Raw genomic sequence first — 15,174 nt, 5'->3', positions numbered from 1 at the left:
GAGTCACCACTCACTAGGTAGTATTGTCGGCCAAATTTCAGTTAACCAAAAAAGGGAGGGGAAAATAAAGAAGGAACTGTGTCTCAATGATAGATAAGAAAGACAAAGAAAGAGAAAAGGGACGAAAGCAGTAGAAAAAAAGATTGGAAGGGATCTGGGGAAGGACAAAGGCAGCCCTCGTGACCCAGTGACAAACGACAGGCTGGGGGTCAGGACTCTGTGACAAGGTTCTAGATGAACGCCACGCTGTTTTTCTGTGCTAGCAACAGGCCCTGAGTTGTGATAAGGGATTGACTAGGCTGGGCGTTTTGGAGGGATCGCACGAGGCTAGACCGAGAAGAAGACCGGGAGAGTAGACGGGAGGTGTCGACGAAGCAGCCATATGACGTAGCAGAAGGATGTGGCTGATCCTATTCTCGATTCTACAGTTCCTCAGTGGATTTCTGCTTATCCTGCTTTTTATTTTCCTCCTGGACCCTTTCGTCTCACAAGGTTCAAGCCATGGACTCACGGCCCGTCGCGCCGCAGCGACAAGGTGTCTTCTGGCTGTCGTTGGCCTAGTCATGGCGGACATGGACGGCCAGACATGTGATAAGCCTCTCTATCCACTGACACTAATACTCCGTAGCACCAAACAACTCCACCCAACCGAATTCCCCCCTTGTCTATCCTATCCTATTCCATCCTCGTCTAGACAATGCAGCTCCTGTAATGCTACTGTACGAATCGCCCTAAGATGTACTCGTATGTACGAGTAGCTGAGAGCCCGCATGAGGCATTGCCACAAACATACACATACATATTCATGTACACGAACATGAACAGACACACACAAAAGCCAAAAAAAAATCACCATCATCCCTGGTGAGCCCCAGCCCGTCTCTCGGTCGCCGCATGAGGAAATCCCAAGCGTGCCTCAAAGGGCTGAGGCCTTTTCTCAGCCCACTTTTCCCTTGCCTGCTCGCGTGCGCACTTTCTATACGAAATCCGTCCGCTCTATTTGGCTCTATTGGCTCTATCCGACGCACCTCTAGCCACTCAGGTCGTGGCCTGAAATGAGGCGAGACACAACAAAAAAGGAAGCAATCACACTTAGACCCAGTCCTCGCTCGCCAGCCACTCCCTCGTCACATCCACTCCCTCGTTCCTCATAGCCCACGCAATCGCCTCAACCACGTCGTCCACAATCACCGTTGGCTTGTACCTCGGTTCCCTCTCTGCTGCCGTCTCTTTCCACACGCCTGTCTTGACCAGAATGGATATCCACTCAGTTCCGTCCGCCGGCGCAAACTCGTTGGCGCCCCGGATGTCACTCTCCGGGTTGTCGCCAATCATGTAAACCCTCTTCAGCGCCCGCTTCTTCTGACCCTTGCCGTGAGGCTCCTCGGGCGCGTGGTGAAGCAGCCTGTCGTGTGCGTACTCATACGTGTGTTGCGATGGCTTGCCCAAGGCGCTGAACTGCAGCTCGGCGCCGCCCGTTGAGGCGGCCCACACGCCCTTTAGCGCTTCGACAAAGGCACCTGTGCCAAAGCGGTTGACGGGGTATTCCGTCTTCCACAAAAGATCCAGGTTGGAGATCCAGAGCTGTGGCTGCCCGTCTTGCTGCCATCCATTGTTGGGGAGCAGAGCGTTGCCGTTCTTGTCGGATATCGTGCCCAGATAGCCGCGATGCGAGATGAGCAGATCGTGGATCACCTGAATGTCCAGGGACCAATCCCTCGGGTCGTTCCAGACAAGGATCTGGTCAATCTTGAGCGCATTCGCCGGCACGTCCTTGCTGTAGGGGTCGATGGTGTTTGACACGATCTTGCCGTCGGGGAGCGGCCTCGACTCTTTGTGAAGGCTCTCTCGCAGGTTGTCAAACGGATACACCTTGTCGTTGGCTTCGATGATGTCCGCGGGTGTCACGGCCCTGGCAAACCCGTATCTGCACACATAAACACATACAACTCCATGTTAGTGTTTCTCGCCAAGGGGTTACAGGGGCATGGGTTTACACCGACTCGTTGGCTACCCTGCGAGCAATCTCTGGGTGAGATCCCGTAATCAGCACTGTTCCTTGCTTCTTGACGTTCTCATCCCACCCTCGCATCGGCGTGTGCGACAGGATGACCCTGTTGCGGATCACATCCTCGTCCTCCGACAGTCCCAGACGCTTAGATAGAGACTTGTACTTAGCATCTTCGTGACTGCCGCCGCCGTTGGTCAAGAAGACGTAGCGGATGTCGTGCGATCTGATCTTCCTCAGCATCTCCTTGGCCCCCGGAATCGCCCTTTGGCCCTGATACAAGACTCCATCGATGCTGTGATTTTGGCGCTCTTAGTCATCATGTGCGCCTCTTTGGATAGCTTCACCCACGTACTCAAAGGCAAACGCAATCTCGGATAAAGCTTTGCGCGAGGCGTCATCCACCGGGCCCTGTTGCAAGGACCGAGAAGGCGAGTTTACTTTTTCGTGAAGCAACGTCGCCGCATGGAACCTCCGCCTATCGGTGCTCGCTCGAGTTGCACTGGCGCTGAAGCCGTTGAGAGTTGGCCATGGCCGAGTGACAAGTTGCGAAACGGGCATCGGCCGGAATCGGCCCAAAACCCGTGCGCGCGACATTTGGTAAGTTGAAGTCTTTCGACCTTGGCCGCCGTGATGCCTCCAATGGATCCAAGAGGTTTCGCTGCGGTTGCGACAAAAGACGGCGTTGGTACTGTGAAGATACAAATACGCTGGAACAAGTTGAGGTAGCCGTAGAAGTCGCAGGGCGCCGATACTGGCCGGGATCCGTATCTCCACTATCTTAGGCGTCTTCCGCCAAGATACCTGTAGTCAGAAGGCGGCCAAATCAACAACCATGGAGACGATAATTTCTTTTTAGGTAACTTGGAATTATTTTTCTTCGTTTCTCACACTAAAGCAGAGCAGGCCATGACATAATGAGAGATATTATATTAACATTGAGTGGTTCATTGCTTGGTGGACATCCCTTCTATAGCCTAGTGGTACACTACTGTTACAAACAAGTCGTCGTTTTACATAGTATATTGCGCTTCTCATCTCCGCAGCAGTGACAGCTTAGTGGCTGTTCTTCCAATCCTTTAAATGGTCAGCAATCACCTGTGCCGCCTGTTCTGGCGAGTGCTGTCGCCCCAGCGCCTCCACAAAGTCGCCTTCAGGGTCCATCAGGTAAAAGTATATGCTGTGGTCGACCAGATAGTCTTGTCCGGGCTTCACATCTCGCGGCGTGCTGAAATACACCCGGTACTTCTTGCACAGATCCTTGATTTGGTCGTATGTGCCCGTCAGGCCAATAAACTTGGGGTGGAACTCGGCAAGGTAGCTTTTGAGCGCTGGGGGATCGTCGCGGGCCGGGTCGCACGTCACAAAGATGGGCAGGAGTTCGTTGTTGGGGATCTTGGCATCGACAATGTCCAGCATGCGGGCCATCTTGTCGAGCTCTTCGGGGCAGATGTCGGGGCAGCGCGTGAACCCAAAGTAGACCTGGGCGAGTTAGAACCATCGCATGAGAAGTAGTCTCACGTCCTAAAGCTTGCTTACCAATGAGTGCTTGCCCTTCATCATCTCGCTAGTAAACGTCTTGCCATTCTGATCCGTCAGCTCAAAGGATCCCCCAACCTTGGGGCGACCGACGCCCTTGGTTGCCTCTGCTATTCTCTTTCGCTGCATGCGCTCCTTCTCATGCTCAAAGTACCACACCAGTCCACCACACGTAACAACAAACAAGACGGCCGCTTTCAACGAAAAAGGCTGCCCAATGAGTTAGCACAGCTGATGGCTCTGCAAAGCTGATCAAGAACCAGTCAAAGATAAAGAGTCTCTCCATACCCCTGTGCTATACCGGCTCTTGGCTTGCTCGATAGTCTTGTATTTCGTTCGCTTCTGTGTAATCGGCTGTCTGGACTGGACCGGCGATGGTGGGAGCACCGGCCGGAGCTGCTTCGGCTGGAATGCGCCGCTCGAGAAGCATCTTCGGCACTGCTGCGCGGGAAGATTCCGCAGGGCGCCCTGAAGGGCCCTTGACGAGGCGATCGAATGCGACATGGTATTCGCGCCTCAATTGCTGTTCTTGTGCTGTCTTGCGTTGTCTCGGTAGAACAAGTGAAGCTTGCCAAATATCGACAGATGCTGCCCCACCATGCCGCAGTGAGCAAGTTTGTTGCATTTTTGTTTATTAATGCCACTAACCAGATGTCATATCGCCGGATATCTGCCGGCATCGATCTTCCTTGCCACAATCCCTGGTAAACGATGCCATTGAGACGCTTAGTCAGGCACAAATTCCATCTTTCAGTATGAACGCCTCCTGAACGTATCTCAACAATACCCGTTCAAGGCCGTAATTGAGATATCTCGTTGCCATAGAATCTTTCCTGCTGGACGAGGGGATGATTTGTCTTGTGTGGCCGTGTTAAAGCCTTGCTGTATCGTACCGAAGCTGGGGTGACGCAGCATTTGCTTGTTGGCTGGGGTTATTTCACTTGAAGCGTTCATGCTCTAATCTCAAAGCCTTACCAATGGATCCGGCGCGGATAGGCACAGGCGCGGGCACAGGGCCCTACATCATGGAGACGCGATTCGAGCTTATTGATGAAGACATCAAAAGTGAGAGCGCGGTGAATTCGCCCACTCCACTTCACTCTGATGCAGTCCCAGCCTTCAAATCTTCGACTCCCTTGCCATCCACAGAAACTGCTGAGGCCGCAGATCCAGCTCCCTCAATGGCAGGCTCATCATTCGCAGCCAAGAAGAAGAAGGGCACAGCTTCTGCTGTCAAAAAGACTCCCAAGCGCCCAAAATCCGTACGAGACCCCAAACAGCCCAAGTCAGCCAGATCGACAGCCGGCAGTGAGGCCAACAGTACCGCCGCTGAGGATGCATCTGACGAGGACGACGAGTCTGACAATGGGCCATACTGCATCTGCAGAGGACCAGACGACCACCGCTGGATGATTTGCTGCGAGAGATGCGAAGACTGGTTCCACGGAGAGTGCGTGCACATCGGCAAGGATGTTGGAGAGAGCCTTATTGAAAAGTTCATCTGTCCAAACTGCACGACAGACAACTTGGTGACGATTTACAAGAAAACCTGCACGCTGGGCTCATGTCGAAAGGCGGCTCGTCTGACACAAAGCCCACCCAGCGTCTTCTGTTCGGATGAGCATGCTCAGATATGGTGGGAGCGCATGCTGACCAGGTTACCCAAAGCCAGGGCGAAGGCTGCATTGAGTGACGAGCTATCTCAGGAGGAATTCATGGCACTTCTAAGCAGCGATCTTGCCACTATTGATGGGGATGGATCGTGGACTTTAAGGGCGCCATTTTCAGGAAAGCCGTCCGAAGTGAATGGAGATGTGACAGGTAAGTCTAGATGCATAGTCTCCGCAAGCAGCTTTTACTCCATTTTAGCTGACAACTCTCACAGCCGCCGAAGAGCGTCTTGCTCAGATATTAACAGAAGAGGAGAAGGAATATTTGGACAGAAAAGCAAACGCTAGATTCAAACTAGCAGAGGAAACTCTTCTGTGCCAAAAGATGATTACCCTCGTCGAAATGGTCCAAGAACGCCGCCGAGCAGCTATCAGCGCTGGTCGAATCGCAGAGGACATATGCGGCTACGATCATAGACTTGACTCTATTTGTGCGCGCGACGCCTTTGCCGCCTTTGTCAAGTCACCCGAAGGAGAGGTCATCTTCCAGGCGTCAAAGGTCGACGACCCCCTGGGAGAAGGCGACGAGGTCAGGGGCATGTGCGAGCGGAAGCGGTGCAAGATCCACAGTGGCTGGCATAAGATGCTGCTCCTTGCTGTTAAGCACCAGATCAAGGAGATGGCGGATCAGGCGGCGGAAGTTGGCGAGGACGAGCGTATACTTCGGGAGGCTGCTGAGGAGAGATGGAGGAGGAGACAGGCTGAAAGGAACTGGGTTGAGGTGATTGAGGAGTGAATATTTGGGTTCAATCACGAAAGGTTTTATGCGGAAGGGCGTCAAATCGGGGTATAGGAGTTTTGGGCGTTTGAAGCGAGGATTAACACAGTTTAATGAACTATCTGTTTCCTTGTCTCATATAGCATATATGAGATATTGGCACACGCTGATAATATGTGAAGCCTTCTTTTATCTTCTATGCGACGTGCATCCATAATAGCTGCAAGAGCGTTTCAAGTATCTACATGCTTCTCCTCGCCATAAATTACAACAAAAGAATCAGCCATTTTAGAAGGCATTCAGAACAGCAGCAAGCCTCTACTACTACTAGTGAGTACGAAAGCGTTCACTCACAATATGGTGGGGTTCCAAGCCAATGGCGGGGGAGGGGTCAAAGGCGAAAAAAAAAAAAAAAATCCTACCAGCATCAAGAAGCCGGAAGATTCTGCTTATCAAGCAGAAGGTGACGTCTTGCTCCAGCTGAAGAAACAGCTGAATCTTCTCCCGGAATCCGAGATCCTTCTTCTCGTTTTCCTTTTCACATCAATTTCCTTTTCATATTTATACCCTTTGTCAAAGAGCGACCAAGCTGTCCTCTCCTTTTTTGTATCTGTTACACTCCCATTCTTCTCTAGTCCAGCCGTCGCATCGCAAAAATGTCTGCTTCTAACCGCCCTGAAGACGAGATTGACGACGACCTCCTCGACGCTGAGGATGTAGGAGAGGAGGTTGCCAACGACGATGACCTCGCCATGGACTCTGACAACGAGGAGCTCGTCCTGCAAAACGACTCGATTGCCTTCTTCGACCTACCCCAAGACTCTCTCTTCACCATTGCGCAGCACCCCGTCCACCCTTCGCTCATCGCTGTTGGTGGTTCTGCCGGTGAAGCAGACAATGCTCCTGGAGCCGGCTGGCTCTTTGATGCTTCGGCCGCCCAGTCGCGCCCTGTGCTGCCTGCGAGCTACGCCAGCGATCCTTCTGCCCAGCCTCAGACGACTCAGCTCGAGAGCTTGTATTCTCTACAGGGCCACACAGACTCCATCAATGCCCTGACCTGGACTCTTCCTCAGGGTGAGGTCCTGGTCAGCGCGGGCCTGGACGGCAGGATCAAAGCTTGGAAGACGGATGTGCAGCCTTCTACGGGTGTCAAGGTCACTCTCCTTGGAGAGGCGCAAGAGGTCGAAGAAATCAACTGGGTTGCACCCTGTCCTTCGCCATCAAATCCCAACACCATCGCCCTCGGCGCCAACGACGGCTCCGTCTGGGTCTACACAATCGATCCCTCCGACTCCTCCAACCCCCTCCAGATCGTTCAGTCCTATTTCCTGCACACTGCTTCTTGCACAGCCGGAGCATGGACACCCGATGGCCAGCTTCTGGCTACCGTTTCCGAAGACGGCAGCTTATACGTTTGGGATGTGTGGGGTTTCGCTGCTGCACAGGGCCTTGCCAACGACAACGGCATGACCGTTGTGTCGTTGACGGCCGAGGATCAGCGATTCGAGGTCGAGGGCGGTCTATACTCTATTGCCATTGACCCCAAGGGCGCATTCCTCGCTACTGGCGGTGCTGGTGGCGCTATCAAGATTGTCTCCCTTCCTCGTCTTACAGCTGCCGCGCCGGCGAGGTCAGCTCGAGGCGGCAAGTCTGCCGCCGACCCCAGCACTGGTGGACAGATCCTGGCCTCACTTCACAGCCAGTCTGACAGCGTCGAGACGATTGCCGTGTCAGTGGCATCAACGAACCCCCCCACCACCCTTCTGGCTGCCGGCTCTGTGGACGGCTCCATCACCGTGTTCGACGCAACCCGCCGCTTTGCTATCAGAAAGAATCTTATCGGCGCGCACGAGGAGCACTCTGTCGTCAAGGTCGAGTTTGTTCCCAACTCGTGGCTGCTCACAAGCTGCGGCATGGATGGAGTTGTGCGGAGATGGGATCTGCGAGCCAGCGGCACCACTGGCGGTCCTGAGGGAGGAAGCTCTGGTTTGCTGAAGGAGTGGAGGGGCCACAGGGGCGACGGCGAGGGAGGTGGTGTCTTGGGCTTCGTACAGGGGCAGACGGGCGAGAGAGTGGTCACGGCTGGTGATGATGGTATTGCATTGGTTTTTGAGGCATAAATGAAGTATAGACGCACTGGTAGAGGCGGAGAGGGTATGAACTAAAATGGCCTGCCCACCACCATGGCAGGTTTGGATATCAGCTTGTATTTTGTTTTATAATTTTTTCTATCATCTTAGAATGTGAGGGTCAAGTCCACGGTCTAAAGTGTCAAAACAGTGTCAACCATGCCTTGTAATAAGCGCCCATTTTCAGCATATGGTAGATTCTCTGGGTACAGAAATGCGAGCATCATTATTTAAAGGAAAAAAAGAAAGGAACATTTAGCTGCATAAATCCATTTTAACCAGCAAACAATCGTAAACGAGTCCTTCTACTCTCATACATGTCATGCTTCCTCAAGCTTCCTTGAGCTGATGTCGCCTTATCGATTGTGTCCGGGGTTACTTTCTTCCAACAGCTCCAGAGTGGGGGCTGGCCAAAGCCGGGATTACATACGCTGAGGACGTCAGGCAGGTGCCTCTTGCGTTACCCACAGCAGCCTCGCCAATCACTATCAGACCAACCCTCCCACCTAAGTTGAATCGCTTGCAACGCATCATCGAGTCGACTTTGGATTTTCAATTACCGCCCAGCGACTCCCAGATTCCGAATACGACACGCACCTCCAGCATCTCCTTCTATCCGCCCAGTCGACGCAGCACGCCACAATGTCCGAGGCAACCCTCAAGCCCGAGAAGGACTTCTCTAAGGAGGTTGACCAGCAGCTTCCAGAGGCCGAGAGCCTGGCCAAGGTATGGTTCTCCTTGCTGGAGACGTACCTGTAGCTTCTATAAGCTGACGTTTTTGAGTAGACCAACCTTCAGGGCGCAATCGAGAAGCTTGCCGCTCTTGAGAAGCAAACCCGCCAAGTAAGCCAACAGCCCCAACTCTAGCTTCCAAACAGCTCCCCTGACATTGCGACAGGCCTCGGATCTCGCCTCAACATCCCGAATTCTTGTGGCAATCGTCACATTATGCAAAAATGCCGGCGACTGGAGCTTAATGAACGACCAAACGCTGGTCCTGTCGAAGAAGCACAGCCAGCTCAAGCAAGCCATCACCAAGATGGTCCAGACCGTTGTTGGATTCCTCGACGACACTCCCGATCTAAAGACGAAGCTCTCCGTCATCGAGACACTGCGAACGGTCACTGAAGGAAAAATCTTTGTTGAAGTCGAGCGCGCTCGTGTCACCAAGATCCTCTCCGACATCAAGAAGCAGCAGGGTGACGTCAAGGCAGCCACAGAGATTCTTTGCGAGCTGCAGGTAGAAACCTTTGGCTCCATGGACCGACGAGAGAAGACGGAGTTCATTCTAGCCCAAGTTGCGCTCTGCATTGAGAGTGGTGACTGGACACAGGCGGCTATCCTGGGCCGAAAGATTAGCACAAGATACCTGTCGCGAAAGCCCAAGAAGACGGCCGAGCAGCTGGAAAAGGAACAGAAGGAGCGTGAGAAGAAGAAGGCCCGTGGAGAGGAGGTCCCAGAGGAAAAGGAGGACGATACAACGGATCTGAAACTGCGATACTATGAGCAGCAGATTACACTGGCGAAGCATGAAGATAAATACCTGGACGCATGCAAGAACTACCGCCAGGTTCTCGACACCGAGGCTGTCGAGGAAGACGCCGCCAAACTTCGCCCTGTAAGACTGCGCCTCAGCTCCATTACCACCCCTTGTTCCAATGCTAATCATATCTTGCCATAACAGGTTCTCCAACGCATCATCTACTTCGTAATCCTTGCTCCCTACGACAACGAACAACACGACCTCCTTCAGCGCATACACAGAGACTCCCGAAACTCTCAAGTTTCTGAAGATGCCGAGCTTCTCCGGCTCTTCACAGTTCACGAGCTGATGCGGTGGCCGGAAATCGCCAAGAGATTCGGCCCCCATCTGTGCGGCACCGACGTCTTTGACGCTCAGCCCGGACAGTCTGCAGATGAAAAGGCCAACCAGCGATGGGAAGACTTGCGCAAGCGCGTTATCGAGCACAACGTTCGGGTCATTGCCAAGTACTACACTCGCATTCAGATGAGCCGCCTTACTGAGCTCCTTGACCTTGCAGAGGATGAGACGGAGAAGTACATTAGCGAGTTGGTGACCTCCAAGACTGTGTATGCCAAAATCGACCGGCCAGCACGAATTGTCAGCTTCGCCAAGCCGAGAGACGCAGATGATGTCCTGAATGAGTGGAGCCACAACATGAAGAGCTTGCTGGGGCTCTTGGAGAGGATCGACCACCTCATCACCAAGGAGGAGATGATGGCACGCATCCAGCCAACGGGTTCTAAATAGAAGGTTGAGGAGGGGCAAGGGGGTTGGCACGGCGCATTGAAAAGGAGCAATATTACAATGAATATTTGCGGGCACGGCTTTGGTGGGGATTTCACAGCTTGTAATGATACAGCTTAGATAGTCCTCGGAAGGGAATCTGAGGTTATGTAACGCTTATGCGATGCTTGTGTCCATGTCCGTTTATTTCCACCTTGGCTTGCCTTGCTAAACTAAACAAATCATTTTAAGTCTAGGGTTCTAGTTTTGTATCCATCTATCGCTCAATGATTCCATCTCTGCTTGACTGTCTTACTCCTCGTTGCCGCTGGCGTGGTTTTTTATGAATCCGGCCAGGGGCATCACCCACTCCTTGGACACGGGGACGTGATGGCCGCCGGGGTGAACGACAACGACGGGCTCCTCACATCGATCCACCAATCCCTGGCTACGGCTCTCGTCGACAACAGTGTCGAGACTACCGATGTAGTGCAGCGTCGGCGTCTTGATCTTGGGCTCATACAGCCACTCCAGCTCAGGAACAGCGGCATAAAAGCCGGAATAAGAAATGGCAAACTTGACCGGCCGGCCGCCATTCGCCTCTCGCAGCTTACGAGCCCAGTCGCCCTTTGGTCCATCCAGGACAGTCCTCGACGGCTCTAAAGCAGCAGCGACGAAGCCCGTCATGGCACCTCCCTGACTGAACCCACAGATGCCATCAATACCGCCAGCCTCACGAATCGCATCGGCAATGACGGCCATGCCCTCGTCAAAGAGGCGGTACGAGTTGGTGGCGTCGTCCTTGCGGAACCAGCCCCAGGTGTCGGGGAGGTCGTCGGCAGAAGGGTCGTCGCCGCCCTGGGACTCGGCGGAGGACTTGAAGCCCGGGGTGTCGGAAGGGAGGAGGCGGTTGGGGCCTGTTGGGTAGAAGAGGACGGGGAGGAGGGAGATTGGGGCGAGGGTTTTGGCGAGGAGTTTTTCCATGGCGCGGGTTTTTGCGCGGAAGAGGGCGCCTGATTGTGTGTAGCCTTTTGTATGACATTAGTACCTGGTATTTTTGGTCGATGTGAGAGGTGTGAGACGGGATATGAGATGAGATGGGATGAGTAAGAGTGGGTGAGGACTGTTGAGATATTCGGTATACAGATGGGATGACGGTAATGTGGTTGACTAGGAGAGATAGACGAGCTATACGTACCGTGAATCATTAATATCTTGACCTCCTTCTTTGCGCCATTCTTCTGAGCCTGCTGTTCAGGCCGAGGCGTGCCAATGGGCGTAGATGCTGATGACATTGCGCGAAGACTGAAAGCTGACGTACGGGGGGTATACGATGAATGAAGCGCAGGCAATAAGCAAGACGATGTGTATTTGCAATATTGAAACAGAAAAGACTGCATCTAAGGGATTACGGGTGGTGTAAGTGAGAATATAAATGGCAAATGAGTTGAAGGGATGTGAGTGGGCGAGTGCATCTCCGTTGGGATTGACTTAGTAATCTGTGGCTGACGAGGGAAAAAACTAGAAGTTTTGGGGCGCCCGAGTTGGATGCCGAGATAAGCTCGGTGTGTGAGCAACAGATGTGAAATAAGCCTTGTTTTGCATAGCCTTATGCCTGCGTAATAGACACCCTTAATTTGTTTCTTTTCTAGGGTATTTGTTTTTTACGCTACAGGACATTTTGGCTTTTGTTGCAGCTTATACATGAATTGGTGTAGGACATTCAGTTGAAGCACATCACAGGGTAAGCTGTAGATCAAGCAATCCATACCTTCAACATGTCCACAGGTACATAGGTATGCAGTTCCGAACTGCCTAGCACTCGTTTCTTTTATGGAACGTAGAGTTGCAGAGAACAATGCACCCACAACTTGACCGATTCTGCACAATGTCGAGAAAATCACAGCTCATAGCAGTCGTTGCTTGTTCTTCACAAAGGTCTATTCAGCCCTGAATGCGAGTCTATGATACAGTGCAGCGAGACTATCACGCCGCATGCTCTCGAGTCGTCCGAGTATATATCCCTTCCTCCACCTGTTTCCTTCGCAATCCATTTTTTCCCTTTTTATGCGATTTAGTGAGCCTTGTTGCCCGCAGTCTTGGCGTTGGGGTTGCGAGGGTCGTTCTTCCACTCGTCGGCTGTGCAATAGCGTCAGTATCAGTCAAGCTCCAGCAGAGATATTCGGGGGGCGCATACAGGCCATCATGGCGTTCTGGGCAGAGTTGGCGCCATAGGCAATAACCAGGCCTAGGTATTCCATGTTAGTCAAGACTTCACTTTCGCCCACACCCGCGATACCAGCAGATCCCGGCGCAATCGGCGCACAATCGACACAGACACCGTCTCAAACCCATCGAGGATTGTCGCAAAATCACATACCGGCGGCAAAGAAAGGCCAGTAAGGCTTCACTGCGGGCGATTGTCAGTCCATATTTTTTCCCGAGAGGAATTGCCGGCGAATCTGGGGCGCGGGCGACGTACGGAAAGGAGCCGGGAACTTCTTGAAGGGGACGACGCCGAACCAAGACATGATGGCGGTATTGCGGGAGTCGCGCGAGGGGGGCGGTTGAGTAGGACGGAGGTGGATGAAGTTGCTGGTGAAGTCTTCAAAACGAGCCTTTTTCCCTTAGTCCAACCAGAGGCTTCGGAGCAGCGATTCGAACGGTAGCCGACAAGGGTGTTCTGCCTTAGGCATTCAACTGACTGAAGTGGGCTGGTCGGTACCTGCTGCGATGTACCTAGCAGAATCACATGGATTATCACATGATGTTACGATTACATAACACTCTTCTGTTCTTGTTCCGTGCAATACTCCACTTGGCCACTAAAGCCACTAGTGTGACATCATGTCCCCCAATCCTGCTTGTTCCTGTGCTTCTCCGCACCGAAAAGCGGAGTGACAACGCCTTGTAGCTGGTACGGCGTCGAGCTCCATCTTTCCCCAGGTTTCATCCTCGACTGGTACAAGTACAGGTACTCTCTCTCTCTCTCTCTCTCTCTCTCGTACGCGTCCGTCGTCAAAGACTCGAGACACAATCTACACCAGCCATCACCAGAATCTCGTCTCGTCCAATTGCACCCCCCCTTGCTCTATTTGTCCGCCCACAGCCGCCCGGCTGCATACACTCACAGCCTTGCACCAATCGCCGCCGCCCAATTAACCCGAAGCGACCCCCATCGGGTATCTGATAGTGCGGGGTGAAGCTCCCTTGCTGCAACGTGCCTCTTCTTGGCTACTCTGAGCTCTCGTCTCTGCCTCTGCAACCACGCCAAATTAACACAGTATCCAATCGGCCCTTAATCCTGCCCTCCATCAAAGCTGCCCGCCTTGTGCCTTCCGCCACTCAACTGCTCTCTGCTCTCTGCTCCCTGCTCCCTGCTTCTTAGTCGCCGCTTCTTATCAGCAACCAAGACTGCCAGCCTGTGCCTTGACGCTTTAGGCTGCAGCTCTAGGGAGTTTTTGTCGTTGTCCTTGGTCTTTGTCTGAAGCTTCGACATATTGCCTTGTGTCTTGTTCGAAGCCCGCCACAACGTCATCATGCTTGCTCAGAGGTTGTACCGCCGTGCCGCCGCGGCAGCTCCGCGTGCTGGCGTGCGAGCTCTGGCTACAACAGCCTTGAGGCAAGCCAAAACCCCGTCGATGGGCGACATCAACCCCACGGCGTCATCGGTCGAAACCTTCAACGAGAAGCAGAGAGCATTCAGAGAGCACCTGGTGGAAGCGCAGAAGGAACGGGGAGCTCGTGCGTTTGGATCCCAGAACTCGCTTGACTCTAACTCTCCTAACCAAAGCTCATCTCAATCTACTGCAGGAGCCACAGCCTCAGTCCAGAGCAGCGAGCCTGATCGCAAGCAAGGGCCTCTGACGAATCTGATTTATGGCACCAAGGAAGGCAGGGAGATGGAGGCCCAGATGGAGGCCAGCTTCAGCCAGGTCCTGGCTAGAGGCAAATACGTCCACTCCATTGTGTTCCACGAAGTCCAGCCGGACAAGGTGGACGAGTATGTCCAGCTCACCGGCGAATTCTACCCCAAGATGGCCAACACGCCCGAGAATAAGGTTCATCTGGTCGGAAGTTGGCGAACAGAGGTCGGCGACTGCGACACCTTTGGTAAGGATAGCTCCCACGCGTGCTTTGCTCATTGCCACTCTCAGCTAATGATTTCCCGCTCATAGTGCACATTTGGGAGTACCAGCGGTACGAGGGTTACCACGAATCCCGACACTCCATCTCCCACCACCCCGACTTTGCCGATTTCAACAAGAAACTCAGCAAATTGATCACTTCCAAGAAGATATCCCTGATGCAGGAGTTTTCCTTCTGGCCTACCACTCCCCCACGCCAACTGGGAGGTGTTTTTGAGCTTCGATCATATACTCTCCACCCCGGCAACCTGCTGGAGTGGGAGACTCACTGGAGAAGAGGTCTCAAGGCCCGAAGAGAGGTCATGGAAGGTGTTGGCGCCTGGTTTGTCCAGATTGGAGAACTCAACACGGTCCACCATCTCTGGCAGTTTGCCAACCTTGAGGAGCGGAGGGCCCGCCGAGAGAAGAGCTGGTCAGTTGAGGGCTGGAGCGATACAGTGCACAAGACGGTGCCTCTGATCCAGTCCATGCAATCCAGGATCCTCATCCCCATGCCCTGGTCACCTGTAGCATAAGCCCCGCTTCTCCTGCTTTGCAATCAATTTTTAGTGCATTGGATTTTTAAGATTGAGTTGTCTGTTTCGGCGGCGTCAAGGGTGGCTTCTTGTACGAGGAGTTGACATTTTATATGCAAGAGATAGGCATGACGAGAGCATCATATGTACTTAGTTTTTCTTTCATTGAATTTGAACAAATCATCCACAGCTCTTTTCC

At 53.1% G+C, this 15,174-nt stretch overlaps 8 protein-coding genes across 8 annotated transcripts; 4 read left to right on the top strand and 4 right to left on the bottom strand.

Annotated features, from left to right (window-relative positions):
• Window positions 1-1,092: 1,092 nt before the first annotated feature.
• Window positions 1,093-2,569, bottom strand: TRIVIDRAFT_44087 (uncharacterized protein; the record flags this gene model as incomplete). The annotated part of the gene is made up of 3 exons (XM_014097665.1): window positions 1,093-1,927; window positions 2,004-2,303; window positions 2,364-2,569. 3 exons carry the CDS (start codon window positions 2,567-2,569, stop codon window positions 1,093-1,095), a joined length of 1,341 nt encoding a protein of 446 aa, XP_013953140.1.
• A 379-nt stretch (window positions 2,570-2,948) lies between these two features.
• Window positions 2,949-4,069, bottom strand: TRIVIDRAFT_111565 (uncharacterized protein; the record flags this gene model as incomplete). Its single annotated transcript, XM_014097664.1, has 3 exons — window positions 2,949-3,490; window positions 3,548-3,757; window positions 3,836-4,069. The coding sequence occupies 3 exons, from the start codon at window positions 4,049-4,051 to the stop codon at window positions 3,065-3,067; spliced, it is 852 nt and encodes a 283-aa protein (XP_013953139.1).
• A 659-nt stretch (window positions 4,070-4,728) lies between these two features.
• On the top strand, window positions 4,729-5,953 carry TRIVIDRAFT_57742 (uncharacterized protein; the record flags this gene model as incomplete). The annotated part of the gene is made up of 2 exons (XM_014097663.1): window positions 4,729-5,368; window positions 5,466-5,953. 2 exons carry the CDS (start codon window positions 4,729-4,731, stop codon window positions 5,951-5,953), a joined length of 1,128 nt encoding a protein of 375 aa, XP_013953138.1.
• A 611-nt stretch (window positions 5,954-6,564) lies between these two features.
• Window positions 6,565-8,055, top strand: TRIVIDRAFT_231603 (uncharacterized protein; the record flags this gene model as incomplete). Its single annotated transcript, XM_014097662.1, has 1 exon — window positions 6,565-8,055. One exon carries the CDS (start codon window positions 6,592-6,594, stop codon window positions 8,053-8,055), a length of 1,464 nt encoding a protein of 487 aa, XP_013953137.1.
• A 474-nt stretch (window positions 8,056-8,529) lies between these two features.
• Window positions 8,530-10,496, top strand: TRIVIDRAFT_83059 (uncharacterized protein; the record flags this gene model as incomplete). The annotated part of the gene is made up of 4 exons (XM_014097661.1): window positions 8,530-8,790; window positions 8,851-8,907; window positions 8,963-9,682; window positions 9,749-10,496. 4 exons carry the CDS (start codon window positions 8,707-8,709, stop codon window positions 10,334-10,336), a joined length of 1,449 nt encoding a protein of 482 aa, XP_013953136.1.
• A 128-nt stretch (window positions 10,497-10,624) lies between these two features.
• TRIVIDRAFT_66960 (uncharacterized protein) lies at window positions 10,625-11,607 on the bottom strand (the record flags this gene model as incomplete). Its single annotated transcript, XM_014097660.1, has 2 exons — window positions 10,625-11,340; window positions 11,511-11,607. The coding sequence occupies 2 exons, from the start codon at window positions 11,605-11,607 to the stop codon at window positions 10,625-10,627; spliced, it is 813 nt and encodes a 270-aa protein (XP_013953135.1).
• Window positions 11,608-12,237: 630 nt separating this feature from the next.
• TRIVIDRAFT_76337 (uncharacterized protein) lies at window positions 12,238-12,908 on the bottom strand (the record flags this gene model as incomplete). The annotated part of the gene is made up of 4 exons (XM_014097659.1): window positions 12,238-12,451; window positions 12,510-12,560; window positions 12,693-12,722; window positions 12,795-12,908. 4 exons carry the CDS (start codon window positions 12,841-12,843, stop codon window positions 12,387-12,389), a joined length of 195 nt encoding a protein of 64 aa, XP_013953134.1.
• A 943-nt stretch (window positions 12,909-13,851) lies between these two features.
• On the top strand, window positions 13,852-14,975 carry TRIVIDRAFT_43654 (uncharacterized protein; the record flags this gene model as incomplete). Its single annotated transcript, XM_014097658.1, has 2 exons — window positions 13,852-14,425; window positions 14,491-14,975. The coding sequence occupies 2 exons, from the start codon at window positions 13,852-13,854 to the stop codon at window positions 14,973-14,975; spliced, it is 1,059 nt and encodes a 352-aa protein (XP_013953133.1).
• Between the last annotated feature and the right edge of the window lie 199 nt (window positions 14,976-15,174).

The sequence above is a fragment of the Trichoderma virens genome (assembly GCF_000170995.1).
Source record: "Trichoderma virens Gv29-8 chromosome Unknown TRIVIscaffold_85, whole genome shotgun sequence".
NCBI classification, from domain to species: Eukaryota; Fungi; Ascomycota; class Sordariomycetes; order Hypocreales; family Hypocreaceae; genus Trichoderma; species Trichoderma virens.
The sequence above is the reverse complement of the archived record's forward strand: the minus strand, read 5'-3'. Positions and strand labels throughout refer to the sequence as shown.